A 17,263-nucleotide genomic window follows, 5' to 3' on the forward strand; every position below is an offset into this window, starting at 1 on the left:
GACCAGCCTGTTCAAGCAGAACATGTGGCAGCAGCCTTAGATGTCTGATAAACAAGAGGTGGCTATAGCCACATGGAAGATTTCTAAAGAGCTTATCAGTCCTTCCTCCTGCCCATCCTGCATGAAAGGGGTTAGGCCGGGTGTGGGCAGGAAGATCTGCACATAGATCTCTGGGTGACTTGCCAGGGTTTTTGATGCCCAGGTATTTAAACTAAAAAGCATGCCCAGCCCTTCTAAGGGCTTTTTTACACCTCCATTTGCCTCGCCGCCTTCCCCCAGGAAAACTTGCGGTTTAGCGCTGAGTCGGAAAAACAATTGGATCTTCTGCAGGTTGTCATTTGTTCCGATTTCCAGGTTTTCCAGGGAATGGGGAAACTGCTCAGACCTGTGCCTAGAAAGTGTGGGGAAACCTCTTGGACCCATGCTTGCTAGGCAGGGACCAACCAGAAGTGTAAAGGTTAAGATAAAGGGACCCCTGACCATTAGATCCAGTCGTGACCGACTCTGGAGTTGCGGCGTTCATCTCGCTTTATTGGCCAAGGGAGCCGGCGTACAGCTTCCGGGTCATGTGGCCAGCATGACTAAGCCGGTTCTGGCAAACCAGAGCAGTGCACAGAAATGCCATTTACCTTCCCGCCGGAGTGGTACCTACTTATCTACTTGCACTTTGACATGCTTTCAAACTGCTAGGTTGGCAGGAGCTGGGACCAAGCAACGGGAGCTCACCCTGTCGCAGGGATTCGAACCGCCAACCTTCTGATCAGCAAGTCCTAGGCTCTGTGGTTTAACCCACAGCGCCACCCCTATCCCTAACCAGAAGTGTAGACAAGCCCAAATCAGCACACTAAAGAAAAAAGAACACTTTGATAAGAGGGAAAACCAGGAGTGGATTTGTGTGTGTGTGGACTTAGGGGCCAAGTTCTGGTCTGGATCCCCAATTCAAGGGCTATACTCAGAGGCACAACGTTGCTCAATTCATAGGGTGTGCCAGCCCAATTGAGCCATCATTTCCCATAGTCCTAGTACATCAGGGTCGACTGATACCTTACTTTGTTTATTTATTTCAACAATTCATATACCTCTTTGCTACAACAATATCTAAGCATAGACATCTGGTCGACTTGCAGCCGGGTCCCCTGGCTCTCCGTTTGTTTGACAGTGATAACAACACGACATTCCTTATATCAGATAGACTGCTTGAAATGAAGAAACTCACCGGGGGCGGAGGTAGGGGTTTTTTTTTGCAAAAGGACTGTAAACTCAGTTCAGCTGTGACACTGAAAACTCATCCCAAGGCTCAGAATGGGGGCACCCTGCTCGTTAATTAAGAGCGTAGCAATAAGAAGAAGCTGCTGAATCAGGCCAGTGGACAGCCTATTCCAGGATCCTGTCCCATTGATGGCCAACCCAAAGCCTACTTGTGATTCCTAGCAAGGAGTATTCAGAATCATAAAGGGATCCCAAGGATCATCTAGTCCAACCCCCTACAATGAAGGAATATGCAGCTGTCCCATACGGGAATCGAACCTGCAAACTTAGCATCATCAGCACCATGCTCTAACCAACTGAGCTACCCAGGCTGACAGCATCCGACTAAAAATAAAAACCCTTTACAGCCAATCTTTTATAACCAGCAGTGGTTTGTAGCTCTGGGGATTCATGTAAAAAAGAAGAACGAAAATCTGACAAGGCTGACATCCTCGCACTCCTCCAATGTAATACGTATCTTTGCTTTAGTCTAAAGTGCTGACTACGCAGGAGAAGAGACTTTTCAAACCTCACATGTGTGGGAAAGGAAGGAAGGGAAGATCCTAAACTAAGGGCACTTCCAAACAGATTAGAGACACTAGCGATTTAGAGAGCATCTGTTCCGATCTGTTTTGCAGGGAGGTCAGAGGATGTTGCGTCATAGCAAGAATCACCCCCACAGCTCCCTTCTTGCAAAAAGTCAGATCTTTGGGGGAAGCAGGGTTTTGAGCAAGACCTCCCCATCAACGATCACTGCTCAACCTGAATTTTCCAGGGCAGGACTGAATTCAGGCTTAAACTAGAGGTGTCCTGGAAAAGCCCTGTTGTTGTTGTTGAGTCATTTAGTCGTGTCCGACTCTTTGTGACCCCCTGGACCAGAGCACGCCAGGCACTCCTGTCTTCCACTGCCTCCCGCAGTTTGGTCAAACTCATGCTGGTAGCTTCGAGAACACTATCCAACCATCTCGTCCTCTGTCGTCCCCTTCTCCTTGTGCCCTCCATCTTTCCCAACATCAGGGTCTTCTCCAGGAAGTCTTCTCTTCTCATGAGGCGGCCAAAGTCTTGGAGCCTCAGCTTCAGGTTCTGTCCTTCCAGTGAGCACCCAGGGCTGATTTCCTTCAGAATGGAGAGGTTTGATCTTCTTGTAGTCCATGGGACTCTCAAGAGTCTCCTCCAGCACCATAATTCAAAAGCATCAATTCTTTGGCGATCAGCCTTCTTTATGGTCCAGCTCTCACTTCCATACATCACTACTGGGGAAGCCATAGCTTGAACTATACGGATTTTTGTCGGCAAGGTGATGTCTCTGCTTTTTAAGATGCTGTCTAAGAGCATCTTAGGGGGGTGTCCTCAGCCAAATATGACCTCAAAGAGTGTGTGTGTTTGTGGCCTCCCATTTCCTGATCTACACCTTGCAAAGAAAGTGGTTCTTGGGGGTGGGGGGAGTCAGAGCACCCCTCCAACACTTTGCAGAGCAGCCCTCCAGGAAACAGAAAGATGTTCTGAGCACCAAAGTAGATTGCTGCTTTTTTTAAAAAACAAAAATAAAAACCCCGTGATTATCAAAAAAGCCCAGAAGACCAAAATAATCACATTCGCAAGCAGAAATATTTCCTCCCGCCGCCAGAATTCCTTGAAAAGGAGCAAGACTTTAGCCACGCGTGGTGGTCCATTTTTAGGGAGAGATGAGATCGACCTGCCCAGGCAACAGCAAGCTCTGTCTTGCTCCTCCGTCCCATCAGGAGAAAAGTCCTGGGCTCGATCGCCTTTGAACTTGGCAGTGGGTTGAAATTCTTGGCTGTATGCACAGTCTTAAGGTGAAAGGATTCTAGATCCTGCCAGCAGCAGACAAGAGAGAGCAAAATGATGGGAGATGGAGAATTTGCATCCCAAAATACTGGAATGAGTCACTTCTCAGGGAGCAGGGGGTGGGGAGCTGGCACGAGGGGGGGCAGTCAGAGAAGCATCTTTCAAGGCAAGGAATCACCTCTTGATCTCGGCGTAAATGGATTCTGCTCTGCGTAGCAACTCCTAAAAATTAAAGAGGAAAGGAACCCTGTTTATTAATTTCACAAAGCTGATCTATCTCTTGACTGCAAAACAAAAACAACCTCAAGTCGGTTCACCAAACGAATAAAACTATAAGATCAACAGTAAAAACCAGTCAGAAACAGAAATTTAACACCTCCACAAAAATAATTAAGAGTCAACGCTAAGCTAAAAACCGGATGAAAGTCCATGCCAGCGTTCTACGTGACTTAAATAGGCTTGCCTAAACAAAAATCTTTCTAATAGGTGTGCAGAAGAGTACAAGGAAGGTGCCTGCCTGGCCTCAATAGACAAGGAGTTCTCATGTGGAATGAGTATTATCTGGCACCAGCTCCACAGATTGGAGCCGCCATAGAATTGAATTGTAGAGTTGGAAGGTACCCAAAGGTCATCTAGTCCAGCCCCCCAGCAATGCAGGGATAAATGCCGTGCGAGCATAAATTGGGTAAGGCAATCTCAAAGGTAATCTGGTCCCAAGCTGTTGATTAAAGCTTGGTACTGATAATGCCAAAGTCGCAGGTTCAGTCCCCGTACAGGACAGCTGCATATTCCTGCATTGCAGGGGGTTGGACTAGATGACCCTTAGATCCCTTCCAAATCTAAGATTCTACTCTATGACCTTCCAGAGGTTGCCCAGAGATGGTGATCCCCTGCTCACCAACCCAGCCTACCCAGCCTTAGACCTCACCGCCACCTGCTTCCCTCCCCTTATAGATCACAACAACCCCACCTGCCCTATCCCTTGCGGCAGAAAGGTCTGGGATCTTTCCTGGCTGGCAGGGCAGATCTTGATTTCCCAAGCTCCTGGCAAGCCAAAGGTGACAGATGCCCACCTGTCAATCACCTGACTTCATAGCGATGTCAGGCGATGCTTCCCTTTGTCGTCCCAGTGTTCGGGCCGGCTTGCAAACTGCAAAGCGTGACGACGGGCTTACATTTCTATGGATATAGGAAGAAATGAAAAGTCCGGTTAAGCTTCCCACAGGGTTAAGAACTTACCATGTAGTTTGTGTCCAGTCCGGGGCAAGGACCCGGCAGAGGCTGTGAAGAGAAAGAATATGGTGGGCAATGAAAAAGACTGGATCATCGTGAAAGGGTGGGCTTCATTTTGATCCTCCCTTTGCTGAGATTTTGCTCCTTGGTGGCGGGGAGGGACGTGGTGTTTTGGGGAACCTGCAAGCTCAGCACCACTCATGGGGCTGGTGCGCGCCTGTTGCATCCTTCTCGGCCACCAGAGCGGCGCCGGGGGACACACAACAGCTTGCGCACACTATGAACCCAGCCCCAAGCAGCTTTTGCGAGTGGCATGCTGGGCTCTCAGGGCGTCTGGTCTGGAAAACCACCTTGGGCTTCGGCATGCCACCCCCAAAGGTAAGTGCCGCCCGGGGCAATCCACAACATTTGCCCCTCTAGCTATGCCACTGGCTGGGGGAGTCCTTTAAATTCTGTCAGGCTTCCTCCCCCGTGGCAGTAGATAAGCAGAGCAAAGGGAAAGGAGTCTTCTTACCAGTTAGAAACTTTTATACAGCGAGAGAACAAAGAAACAATCTCCTAGAATGGCGGTGCTCCCAATTAAGGATTTCACCCCCTTCTGTCCCTATTAATCTACGTCACTCCTACGTCTTGTAATCTGAGCTTGTGCCCTCTGTGCTTTCTGTTCTGCCACTTTCTGAGCTGTCCGTGACTTTGGAGAAGGGGGGGTGAATGTTGTCCAGGGACTGTGAATCTGTTAACCCTCTCTCTTCCAGAGTTTCTTCTCCTAGCTGTTCTCCATCCAGTATTTCCCAGCTTCTGCCTTCTGAACTATGTCCCTCTGCAAACCGCTGTTCCAAATCTATACTGTCCTCTTGCTCCTGGGAAGATTCAGGATCCGGATCAGGAGCAGGGGGAGGGGGAGGCTCCCACCCTCCTCAGCACGGTCCCTGACAAACTCACCCTTAGGCACACAGACTCTCAAATGTGCAGAAGAAAGGGCCGTTCCAACAAATTCATACAGAACCTTTGGAATTCCGAGAGTCCGGATCAGGACCAAGGGAGTTGCACGGTGGAGTTCATTGACTTAGAAATCCCGCTCCCAGCCACTCCTAATCCTCTCAGTCCCATCACACCCCATTTGCAGAACCTAACCAAGGAGCGGTTGAGTCCAGGGCGTTTGGCTGGTCATCCATGCCTTCACTTACAGGGAGAGGTGCAGACATTGGTGGAGGCTCCTTCCCTTCTACTCTGGGCGATTCCACAGGCGAATCCATCGTTTCATAAATGGGCTCCTTGTCACCTGGAAAGCAGAGATTAGAACAAATCACCAGTAACGTTTGTCGATTCTGCACATGCCTCAGAACTGCATAGCATGTCGTTCTCACAACAACCTTGTTGCTGGAAACTACAGGCGAAGAGAGAGAGCCATTGCCCCCCCCCCCAAGCTGCCAGGAGTGCAAAGGCAAAATAGTAATTTAATAATAACAATTTATTATTCATACCCCACCCATCTGGCTGGGTTTCCCCAGCCTCTCCCCAGCGTAGCTAATGGGAGCAGCAGTGGCCCATCAAACCAATACAAATCAATACAAATATGAGGTCCTACCCCCCCCCCCAACAAAAATCATGGCTACACCCATCCATGGGTGTCTGGTTAGTCCCTGTGAGCAAGGGATGCTGGACTTGAGAAGCCACTGTCTGATCCAATGGAGCTATTGTTACGTTTGTAGGTTGCTGCTGAGCAGCGTTATTATCAAGATTCTAAGTAAAGGTAAAGGGACCCCTGACCATTACGTAGGTCCAGTCGTGGCTGACTCTGGGGTTGTGGCGCTCATCTCGCTTTATTGGCCGAGGGAGCCAGCGTACAGCTTCCGGGTCATGTGGCCAGCATGACTAAGCTGCTTCTGGCGAACCAGAGCAGCGCACGGAAACGCCGTTTACCTTCCCGCCGAAGCGGTACCTATTTATCTACTTGCACTTTGACGTGCTTTCGAACTGCTAGGTTGGCAGGAGCAGGGACCCAGCAATGGGAGCTCACCCCGTCACGGGGATTCGAACCGCCGACCTTCTGATTGGCAAGTCCTAGGCTCTGTGGTTTAACCTACAACGCCACCTGCGTCCCTTATCAAGATTCTAGTAGGCTAATAATAATAATCCTATTATTTATATGCAGCCCATCTGACGGGGTTTCCCCAGCCACTCTGGGCGGCTTCCAACAAGGATTAAAAATACATCAAAATGTCACACATTAAAAACTTCCCTAAACAGGGCTGCCTTCAGATATTTTCTAAAAGTCAGATAGTTGTTTATCTCCTTGACATCTGATGGGAGGGTGTTCCACAGGGCGGGCACCACTACCAAGAAGGCCCTCTGCCTGATTCCCTGTAACCTCACTTCTTGAATTGAGGGAACCGCCAGAAGGCCCTCAGAACTGGATCTCAGTGTCCTGGCGGAACGATGGGGGTGGAGACGCTTCTTCAGGTACACAGGGCTAACATCCCGTTTGCTAGAACAAAACGATATCCCACTCAAAGCACACACACGCACCACTGTTTGCAGGGGGAAAGTGAATCCCCGGACTCTCAAATATTCTAGAGGAGGTCACTCACCATGTTTGGGTGCTGGTGGCTTTTTCCCTCTTGGATCCAGTCTTGTGGGCATCCTAGAAAAAAATTTGAATGGGTGAGAGGTTGCCCATTGACGTATCTACATTTCGCTTATGAAGAACAGTTGAGGGAGCAAGGTTTGTTTATCCTGGGAAAGAGGGGACTGAGAGGAGATAGGAAAGCCATCTTCACATATCTCAAGGGCTGCCACATGGAAGAGGGAGAAAGCTTTTCTTCCCTCCTGCTCTGGAGGGTAGGACTCGAACCCATGGCTTCAAGTTACAAGAAAGGAAATTTCGATTAAATATGAGGCAGAACTTTCTGGCAGTAAGAGCTGCTTGACAGTGGAATGGTCTCCCTCAGAAGCTGGTGGACTCTCCTTCCTTGAAGGTTTTAAAACAGAGGTTGGATGGCCCTCTGTTACAAATGCTTGAGATTTCAGCAATGTCTCCTTTAACAAGGGTAAAAGAATACTGGGAAATGATATATAATGAATTGAAAAAAATGATTAAAAGTACATTTTCAAAAAACAAACAAAAACAGAGTCTTTGTCGTTGGGGATAATTCAGAGGGAAATTCCCAGGTGTCAAAAAAGACTATTTATGTACGCCACAACCGCAGCCCGTGTCTTGTTAGCCCAAAAATGGAAAACGAGCGAGGTCCCAACCAAAGAAGAATGGCAACTTAGACTGATGGAATACGCGCAGCTTGCAGACTTAACATATAGAATAAGAGAACAAGAAGAATGCATGTTTAAAGAAGACTGGGAAATGTTTACTGAATATATGGGGGGGGATTTGTTTATTTAAAAACGCTAGTAGCATTAAGATAATTTCAACAACGTAAATAAGTTTTGATGGATGTAGCAATAGATTACTGAATGGTTTAGTTCATGTAAAATATGCACGGATGTATGGTATGCAAAATGAACCACCGAAAGAGAAGGGAAGTCATTGATTTAAGGTTGTTTAAATGAATATTTTGAAATGTAATTTAGAAAATTAAATTAGATAGATAGAGAGATAGAGAGATAGATGAGAGAGAGAGAGAGAGAGAGAGGATAGATAGATGATAGATAGATAGCTAGATAGCTAGATAGCTAGATAGATAGATAGATAGCTAGATAGATGATAGATAGATAGATTGATAGATAGATATAGATGGATGGTATAGTTAGATGATATAGATAGATAGATAGATGATAGATAGATAGATAGATAGATAGATAGATAGATGATAGATAGATAGATAGATAGATAGATAGATAGATAGATGATAGATAGATAGATAGATGATAGATGATAGATATAGATAGATAGATAGATAGATAGATAGATAGATAGATAGATAGATAGAGATAGATGATAGATAGATAGATTGATAGATAGATAGATGATTGATTGATTGATAGATAGATGATAGATAGATAGATAGATAGATAGATAGATAGATGATAGATAGATAGATAGATAGATAGATAGATAGATAGATAGATGATAGATAGATGATAGATAGATATAGATAGATAGATAGATAGATAGATAGATAGATAGATAGATAGATGATAAATAGATAGATAGATAGATAGATGATAGATAGATGATAGATAGATAGATGATAGATAGATAGATAGATAGATAGATAGATAGATAGATAGATAGATAGATGATAGATAGATAGATAGATGATAGATATAGATAGATTTCTGCATTGCAGGAGTTTGGACTAGATGACTCCCATGGTCCCATCCAAACTCTACAATTCAGTGGTCTGCCTTCATGACCCCTCCAAACACACAGCCCCTCATTCCCCCTTACCCTGTGCCTGGGTCTGCCTTCTGTAAGACGAAGCGGTAGACCAGGACAGCCCCGACAGCCCCCGAAAGCAGGATGCCAACCACGACTCCAGCAACAATCCAGCCCAGCATCAAGGGAGGTTTGGTGAGCTCCTTCGCAGGAGGCGGCTCTGTGGTGGGAGTCGTAGGGGGTGGGGTGGTAGTCGTTGCACCTAGAGAAGAGAACGGACGTGGGTGTTAGTAACCCAGAATCGGGTGTGGGCGTCCCACCGAGAGACCGAGGGAGCAAGCAAATGCTTGAGACGGGAAATAGCTTTGTCCTCACAGCTCTCCACAATGACCCTGCAAGGTAGGTAGGACACAAAAGGGAACAGGCTTCCTGAACCTCAAACAGCTGCTTAGAAGATGGTGTCCTTTAGACAAGGGCTGTAGCTCAGTGGCAGAAGCATGGGGGTGCAGAGATTGTGCGAATGAACTTAGTGTAATATGAATTTTGTTTTGTGTCTATGTGTTTGTTTGTAAATAAAATTTCCTAATAAAGAATTTAAAAATGAACTTAGTGCTCAGCTTATATTTTAATTGCTATTTTGTTAATGTTTTTAATATTGTTTTATAGATTCTAAACGCTGCATTATGTGTTAATCACATGACTTTTCATAATTGTGAAGTTTAGCTTATTTTTTAGTGGCTGTTTTGTTAAGTCTTTTTTTATAGATTGCAACTGTTTTGTTGATCATTTGTTAATTATGATGTATGCTGTATTTGCGATGTGGTATTACGTTTTATTATATTATGGTTATTTATTGGTTGAGACTCGTTTGAATAAAAAGCGGCAAGGAAATACAATCAATCAATCAATCCAGCTTCCATGCAGAAGGTCTCAGGTTTTAACTCCAGGATCTCCTGGTATGGCTGGGAGATATTCTCTTCCTACAACCCTGGAGAGCTGACTGCTGTTCAGTGTCGGCTAAAGGGATGGACAAATCCTTTGGTTTTAGTTTCTCATTCCCCACCTTCAGCAAGTCTTAAATTCTGTTCTCCACACGCCCTCACCAGTTTGCATTCAGAAAAGGAAAAGGCCTTCACGAAAATTCGTCAGGCTCTTAGCACAAATTTCTCCCAAAACACACTTTTGTATGTTATTTTTGCTTAATGTGCATTTTGCAGAACAATTTCACACAGAATAATGCCTTTACGTACGTTATTTTCACCAAGGTGTGTATTTTGTCGCACGTTTTATCCTAGTCTTGTTCCTCCATTCGCAAAATTCAGATAAGGGTGGATTGCAAAGGATGGCTGTGTCTTGGTGTGCCTGTATTCTTCCAGAAAGCGATAATTTGCTAGGTTCATCTTTTAATGCAGACTGATTTCAGTTTCTCCTCCATTCCTAGTAGACGATACTGAGCTCGATGGACCAATGGTCTGACTCGATGTAAGGCAACTGCCTGCAAAATCCCACCATTAAGACGGCCTCATGAACTCCCACCAGGCCCAGCAAACGTGGCCAATGGCCCATCTGGAAGGCCCAGATTTCCCCATCACTCATATACACATTATCCTAGGAGTAAATCCTACTGAACTCAATGGGGCTACCCTTGGAGTGGACATGCATTGGGTCCCCCTGTTGGTTGAACCCTCAACTGCATTTCAGCCCATCAACTGATAAAATGAGTGACTGGGAGCGGCCGGTGACTGGGAGCAGCCGCCGAGACCACATAGCACCGGTCTTGAAAGACCTACATTGGCTCCCAGTACGTTTCCGAGCACAATTCAAAGTGTTGGTGCTGACCTTTAAAGCCCTAAACAGCCTCGACCCAGTATACCTGAAGGAGTGTCTCCACCCCCATCATTCTGCCCGGACACTGAGGTCCAGCTCCGAGGGCCTTCTGGCGGTTCCCTCATTGTGAGAAGTGAGGTTACAGGGAACCAGGCAGAGGGCCTTTTCAGTGGTGGCACCCGCCCTGTGGAATGCCCTCCCACCAGATGTCAAAGAGAACAACAACTACCAGACTTTTAGAAGACATCTGAAGGCAGCCCTGTTTAGGGAAGCTTTTAATGTTTGATGTATTACTGTATTTTAATATTGTGTTGGAAGCCGCCCAGATTGGCTGGGGAGGCCCAGCCAGATGGGCGGGGTATAAATAATAAATTATTATTATTATTCAATCTGTGCACTTCTGCCGGCAACTGAAACCAGGTGTGTGGAACATTTGGCTCACCAGATGTTCCTGAACTCCAACTCCCATCTCTCCTGCCTATTGGCCGTGATTGTTGGCACTGATGGGAGTTGTAGTTTGGCAACACCCAATACAGGGTACCTCTTTAGCCCATTAAATATCTTTGCTTTGATTGATCTAACCCAGGATTTCCCAAACTTGGGCCTCCAGCTGCTTTTTGGACTACAATTCCCATCATCCCTGAGTACCAGTCCTGCTAGCTAAGGATGGTGGGAGATGTAGTCCCAAAACAGCTGGAGGGCCAAGTTTGGCCATGCCTGGTCTACACTAAGGTTCTAACTTTTTTTACAGCCTCATGCTCCTCTAGCTTGGGATGATGGGAGTTGTAGTCCCAAAACAGCTGGAGGCCCAAGTCTGGCAAACCCTGATCTAATCGATGCGCCAGTTTGGCATTGTGGCAATACTGAACTCTCCAGGTTTTCCGAAAGCGAACCTCTCCCGTCCCTTCCGGGAGATGCCATCAGAAACTGACCTTCTGTGCACACTGAAGATGTTCCTACAGCTACAGTCATTCGACACCCCCGTTTGACAGTTGCGTACAAGGAAGAAGTGGGTGGTTATATAACGCTAATTGCACTTTGAGTTGTGTTATGTAACAGGAGCAAGCAGCCCAGTATCTCCTTGTGCCATCTCCAGCATTCCCAAGTTATACATGCAAACAATAAACAGGAGATTCGGAAGGAACGTCCGGATGACACAACTTCTTTTTGCGGAAGAGAGAAGTCAAAATTCCTTCCTGTCCACAATTTTTAAAGACCCCAGAAGAGTATTCTGTTTGCAGAATACTTAAAAGAAAAAATAACAACAACTAAGTGTAAATACCGTATTTTTTTGCTCTATAAGACTCACTTTTTCTCTCCTAAAAAGTAAGGGGAAATGTGTGTGCGTCTTATGGAGAGAATGCAGGCTGCGCAGCTATCCCAGAAGCCAGAACAGCAAGAGGGATTGCTGCTTTCACTGCGCAGCGATCCCTCTTGCTGTTCTGGCTTCTGGGATTCAGAATTTTTTTTTTTTCTTGTTTTCCTCCTCCAAAAACTAGTTGCGTCTTATAGTCTGGTGTGTTTAATAGAGCGAAAAATACGCTATATTAAAATGCAAATAGGATTTGAGTGGGGGGGTGAACTTTTTGTTTTCCTTTTGTGATAAGGTGAAGGTATAAACAGAAATTTTAGGGGGACCACGGAGGGAAGTGGAAGTCATAGGTGGAAAGACTGGTTGCTAAATTTGAAATGTTGCAGAATTGTTTATCTGTTGGGGTTAATATAAAAAAAAGAGGATCTCTGAAGCTAAGCATTGGCAAATTCTCAACGACGGCCGGAATGGACATTTCCATGCTGCAGCCCTGAGCCACGGAGACAGGAAACAGGGGGAGGCGATGAGATTGGGAGCGGGAGAGAGCCCAAACACTCACGTGCCAGGTGAAGCTCGATGGACCCTTTGAGAGAGCCTTTGGGCCGCATCAGAAGCATCACGGTGTAGACCTTGCTGTCGTTGGGCCTGACCCTGGTGATGAGGAGGGACCCGTTGGGGAAGCCAAATTCCCTCCCCGTTTGTTGCACCCCATTCCGTTGCGGGTTGCCATTCCCAGGGAAGTAACTGAAGAGCCGGGTCGAGCCGTCCGTCGCCACGCCTCGGTACCAGTCGATCTGGCGGATGGTGCCCGTCACGTTGACCACGGCGAACGTAACGTTCTGACCCTCGACGGGGGTCTCCGGGATGGACACGACCGAGACACTGCCAATGGTAGCTTGGCTCAGGGGAGCCCACAAGCCCACGAGGCAGGCTGCGTGAGAGGAGAGGGAGGGACGGTCAGGGTAGGTGGCCGCAGGTACTCGCAGCACCCTCCATCATCACCTGCATCCTAGTGGTCTGAAAGTTGACCCCCCCCCTTGCTGACCTGGATCAGCATATGTCTACACCAGGCATGGCCAAACTTGGCCCGCCAGCTGTTTTGGGGCTACAATTCCCATCATCCCTGACCACCGGTCCTGTTAGCTATGGATGATGGGAGTTGTAGTCCCAAAACAGCTGGAGGGCCAGGTTTGGCCATGCCTGGTCTACACTAAGGTTCTAACTTTTTTTTTACAGCCTCATGCTCCTGTAGCTTAGCGAGATGAACTTTTGCCTAGAAGCAAAGGAACGAACGGTCATTTCTTTTGAGGAAAGGCCACCCCCAAAATCAATAAATCAGTTTTTGTGTAAGTAACTGTATAATAGGCATAGCATGTACAATGGACGCTCGGGTTGCAAACGTGATCTGTGCGGGATGCACATTTGCAACCCACAGTGTTCGCAACCTGCAGCAGTGCGTCTGCACATGCGCGGGTTGCGGTTCATCGCTTCTGCGCATGCACAAAGTGTGATTTAGTGCTTCTGCGCATGCACAACTGCCAAAACCCGGAAGTAACCCCTTCCGGTACTTCCGGGTTTCGGCGGTCCGCAACCCAAAAAAAACACAACTTGAAGCATCTGCAACCCGAAGTATGACTGTATTATAATACAGGAGAAATAGATTCCAACTTTTACAGCGATTCCAACTTTTCATTTCCCTTTTCCAGCGTGTCTAAGCAAAAGTTCATTTTGCTACAGGAAATGGCTTTTTTGGGGGGCAGGGGGAGTCAAAAAGTTACAACCCTAGTCTACACACTACAGATTCAAACCAGCTCTGAACCCGTTCAGCTGCCAGCAGTTCCCAGTCCAGCAGGAACTCGCAGATGTGCAGAACCCTGACGCTAGGGGAAAAGAGGTGTAGCTTAGTGGCAGAGCAGCTGCTTTGAGTGCAGAAGGCCCCGGGACAATGAAAGGGGCCTTCAGGTGGAAACCCTTAGAGCGCTGCTGCCAGCCAGTGTAGGCAATACTAGTCTGGCATGGCATAAGAAAGCTTCCTACGTTCTGCAGTTGCCAACTTCTCAGCCAGCCCCTGCTGCTGTGTGGTCAGAAGTTTGGCCTACTGACCACAGTAAAATTAGGTCAGGATTTCGCCATCGGGCACCATTTAGGTGTTTTGGGTGGCTCCTATCAGCCCCAGGCAAAGTCTGAATTAGGTAGAATCATAGAATTGGAAGGGACCTTCAGAGTCATTTAGTCTAACCCCCAGCAATACCGGTAATTCCAGGGATAATGGTTTTACAGGGTGTTTTTTTTGGGGGGGCTCCTCATATATTTTTTTCACTTACTTCAAAAAGTGGTAAGCCTTGCTGAATCTGGAGAGGCCCTCCCACTAATTTTGCTGTGTGCCCCCAAATTCTGCCCAGATGGCACCATCGCCCATGAACCCACGTGCGCCAGCGATGAGGACTCATTGGCCAGCCGTACATTGCTGGACTCCACCCCGTTCAGCACTGACCGATTCCCTGCGACACTCCCAAACTCTATAAACTGGAATTGCCAACTTTTTTAACTGACCCTGCTCTTCTGTCGTTCATGGCAGCTTAACATGCAGAACCTAAAACAGGCAAAAGTGTCCCCTCCTTTTGTATGGCCTCCAGGCCAGGGAACAGAAGCACCCTCAACATTCCAGTTGTGAATAGAGCTGCCAGCTTCAGGATCCTTAAAAAATTGTCTTTATGTTAGAATCATAAAACCGCAGAGTTGAAAGGGACCCCGAGGGTCATCTAGTCCAGCCCGCTGCAAGGCAGGAATCTCAACTAAAGCATCCATGACAGATGGCCGTCCAACCTCTGTTTAAAAATATCTCCAAGGAAGGGGAGTCCACCATCTCCTGAGGGAGTCTGTTCCACTGTTGAATGCCTCTTCCTCCCAGAAACTTCTTCCTGCTGTTTAGTCAGAATCTCCTTGAAGTCATTGGTTCGAGTCTTACCCTCCGGAGCAGCTTGTTACAATAAATAGAATTAATTTAAGAAACCTTTCCAAGTGTTGCCATAGATGTTCCCTTGAACAATAGTTTGATCTGGAACACTTGGCAGGTGACCACCCCCCCGATCATTTTAATATGTTTCAAAAAAAAAATTCCTTAAAAGCAGAAGAGCAGGCTGGGCCAGGTGTTTTCTGGTCAGTTGGCAACCCTACATACCAATCCCCTGCCCCCCAAAACAGCTGGCAGGCTTGTTCGCATTGCTTACTCCTTGGTCATCAACTCACCTGCTAGCAGGAATTCCCCAGGAAAGGGGACCCGGCTGCTCAAACCCTGCATGGCGGTTCTTTGGTGGAAGTTGGCCGAAGTTCGCCAAATGACCCCTCCGAGCGAGAAGAACACTTCTGAGCTTAAAACCGAGACTGGGCAATCAGCTGGGCACCCGGGTTTCTTCCTGGTTCCATTCCACAGGGTGGTTTGTCCGCGTTGCTCTTGCAAGAGGATACTGATCCCAGCGGAATCCTATGCCAGTTACTGCTTCCTCCTCCTCCTTCTCCTCCTCCTGGTGCCCGTCTGGCCTCTTTGGGGTGCGAGCCTGTGAGATGGGGGGTGGGGAGGCGGGAGCAACAACATCACCCAAGGCCAGCGTCAAAGGCGCTCAAGCCTGACTCACTGCCTGCCAGGAATGTCCTGGGATATTAAAATTTCGACTGAGCCAACCAGCAGGCCAGGTGTGCTGGCTCTGTGCCATGGCCGGCATGGGCGAGTTGTGGGGTGAGAGACAAGCCTCCCCTCTCTGGGACTGGACTTCAGAGGGTCCCCCCTCCCAGGAACCCTAGCACCCCATGGTTAGGTGGCAGTGCAGTAGAATGGTTAGGGTACCAAACGAGGGCCGGAGGTGCCACCACGGGGGTTCAAACCCCACAGCTGAACCATGAAACTTACTGGGTGACCTCGGTCCCTGCCTCCTAGCCGATCCTCCCACACAGGGCTGTTGTGAGGATGGAACAGAGAGCAAGGGAGAAGGAGGTGTGCTGCCTTGAGCTCTTCGGGAGGAAGGTGAGATAGAAATGCAACAATGGCAGCAATACTCTAAACCTCTAAAGCAGAGGGGGGGGTCTGGTTTTTTTGCAAAAGGAGGAGAAGAAAATGGATGCTGTATTGGTAGAATGGGGCAGATTCATACTCCAAACTGATGGTGTTTGAGGAAATTATTATTATTATTATTATTATTATTATTATTATTATTATTAATCAATACCCCGTCTATCTGGCTGGGTTTCCCCAGCCACCCTGGGCAGCACCCAACAGAATATTAAAAACACGATAAAACACCAAGCATTAAAAACTACCCTAAACAGGGTTGCCTTCAGACATCTTCTGAAAAATCTGGGTGATCCTTGTTTTAGCCTTGACATTGATTTATATGCTCCGCCCCCCCCCGACCATCTTTCCTTGACCCCCCCCCCCCAAAAAAAACAGGGCCCAGATACAGCAATCCTGCCCACAGCCATCCCTGGGTGGACTCGAACCGCCAACCTTCTGGTTAACAGCCAGACACACTGACCCATTGAGCCACAGGCTCTACATATAATTACTCGCTTCCAGATTCAGCAGGGCTTCCTTCTGAGTTGCTCAGTGCCTGGGATCAGGTTATAACAGCGCTGCACAAACCACTCACCCCTTCTGCCACTTACGTGGAAAAAGAAAGAGAATTCTGCTTTTCTCTCACCTTCCGCCGAGGACGAGGAGACAAGATCTGGAAGGGATCTTTCTGCCTCCGTCTTCCCTGTCTTCCTCTCCCCTTGTGCTTCTCACCCACACATTCCCAGTCCTAACCCGACCTGACTAGTTAGACAGCAGGGTGACAGAGAGATGGGGAAGGTGGGGCTGGCTGCAGGCATTTGGGTACAGGGAGGTGGAGGGAGCGGGGTGCCTTCCGAGACAGGCAGGGTGTAATTATCTGTTGCACACAGAATCTCCGTCGCCAGCCAGAGCTGCACCGGTTGGATTTCTGCCTGCCGCACAAAGTTTGCTTGTTGAGAAAACGGGAGAGATACATCCCACAATTCCCCCCATGGAGCTACAATTCATAGTGTTAACAGAGAAATCTGAGGGCTCCCTTGGACAAAAAACAAGGACACCAGCCAGGAATACCAGAGCAAAACAGCAGCCAGTAGGCTTGGTCTTTATTGAAGGCTGTCGCGACAGGACTCCCACCTGCCACAAGGTGGAACAAAATGGAAGCCCCGAACAAAAGAGCCCCCAAACTTTTATTAGCTGCTAATCCCCACGTTACACCCCCCCCCAAACTACATCACGGTTACATCATGAAAGGGGAGGTCTGGTGGCAGTAATCTGAGCATCCTGGACCCTGCCCCATGGTTCCCCTTGCCCCCCACCAAACACCCATCAAGTGTAACAAAAGAGATATTTACATTTCCCTATTTCCCAGCCAAGTTAATCACACCCTTTTGTCTTCATCTGGGTTTGTTATTTCTGGAATGGCTACCTGTCTGGCACTCAGGTATCAGGATGC

At 47.7% G+C, this 17,263-nt stretch overlaps 1 protein-coding gene across 2 annotated transcripts; it reads right to left on the reverse strand.

Moving 5' to 3' along the window:
• Positions 1–1,038: 1,038 nt before the first annotated feature.
• CEACAM19 (CEA cell adhesion molecule 19) lies at positions 1,039–17,026 on the reverse strand. 2 transcript variants are annotated; one of them, XM_028742240.2, is made up of 8 exons: positions 16,457–17,026; positions 15,012–15,319; positions 12,322–12,693; positions 8,696–8,885; positions 6,882–6,934; positions 5,478–5,572; positions 4,297–4,338; positions 1,039–3,279 (listed from the first exon to the last, which is right to left on the reverse strand). In XM_028742240.2, exons 2-8 carry the CDS (start codon positions 15,061–15,063, stop codon positions 3,232–3,234), a joined length of 852 nt encoding a protein of 283 aa, XP_028598073.2. In that variant the 5' UTR covers positions 15,064–15,319; positions 16,457–17,026; the 3' UTR covers positions 1,039–3,231. The 2 variants fall into 2 exon arrangements, with proteins under 2 accessions (XP_028598073.2, XP_028598075.2); XM_028742242.2 differs by lacking the exon at positions 4,297–4,338 and adding an exon at positions 4,131–4,236 and having other exon boundaries at positions 16,457–17,025.
• Between the last annotated feature and the right edge of the window lie 237 nt (positions 17,027–17,263).

Source organism: Podarcis muralis, chromosome 7 (assembly GCF_964188315.1).
Source record: "Podarcis muralis chromosome 7, rPodMur119.hap1.1, whole genome shotgun sequence".
In the NCBI taxonomy this organism is placed as follows: domain Eukaryota; kingdom Metazoa; phylum Chordata; class Lepidosauria; order Squamata; family Lacertidae; genus Podarcis; species Podarcis muralis.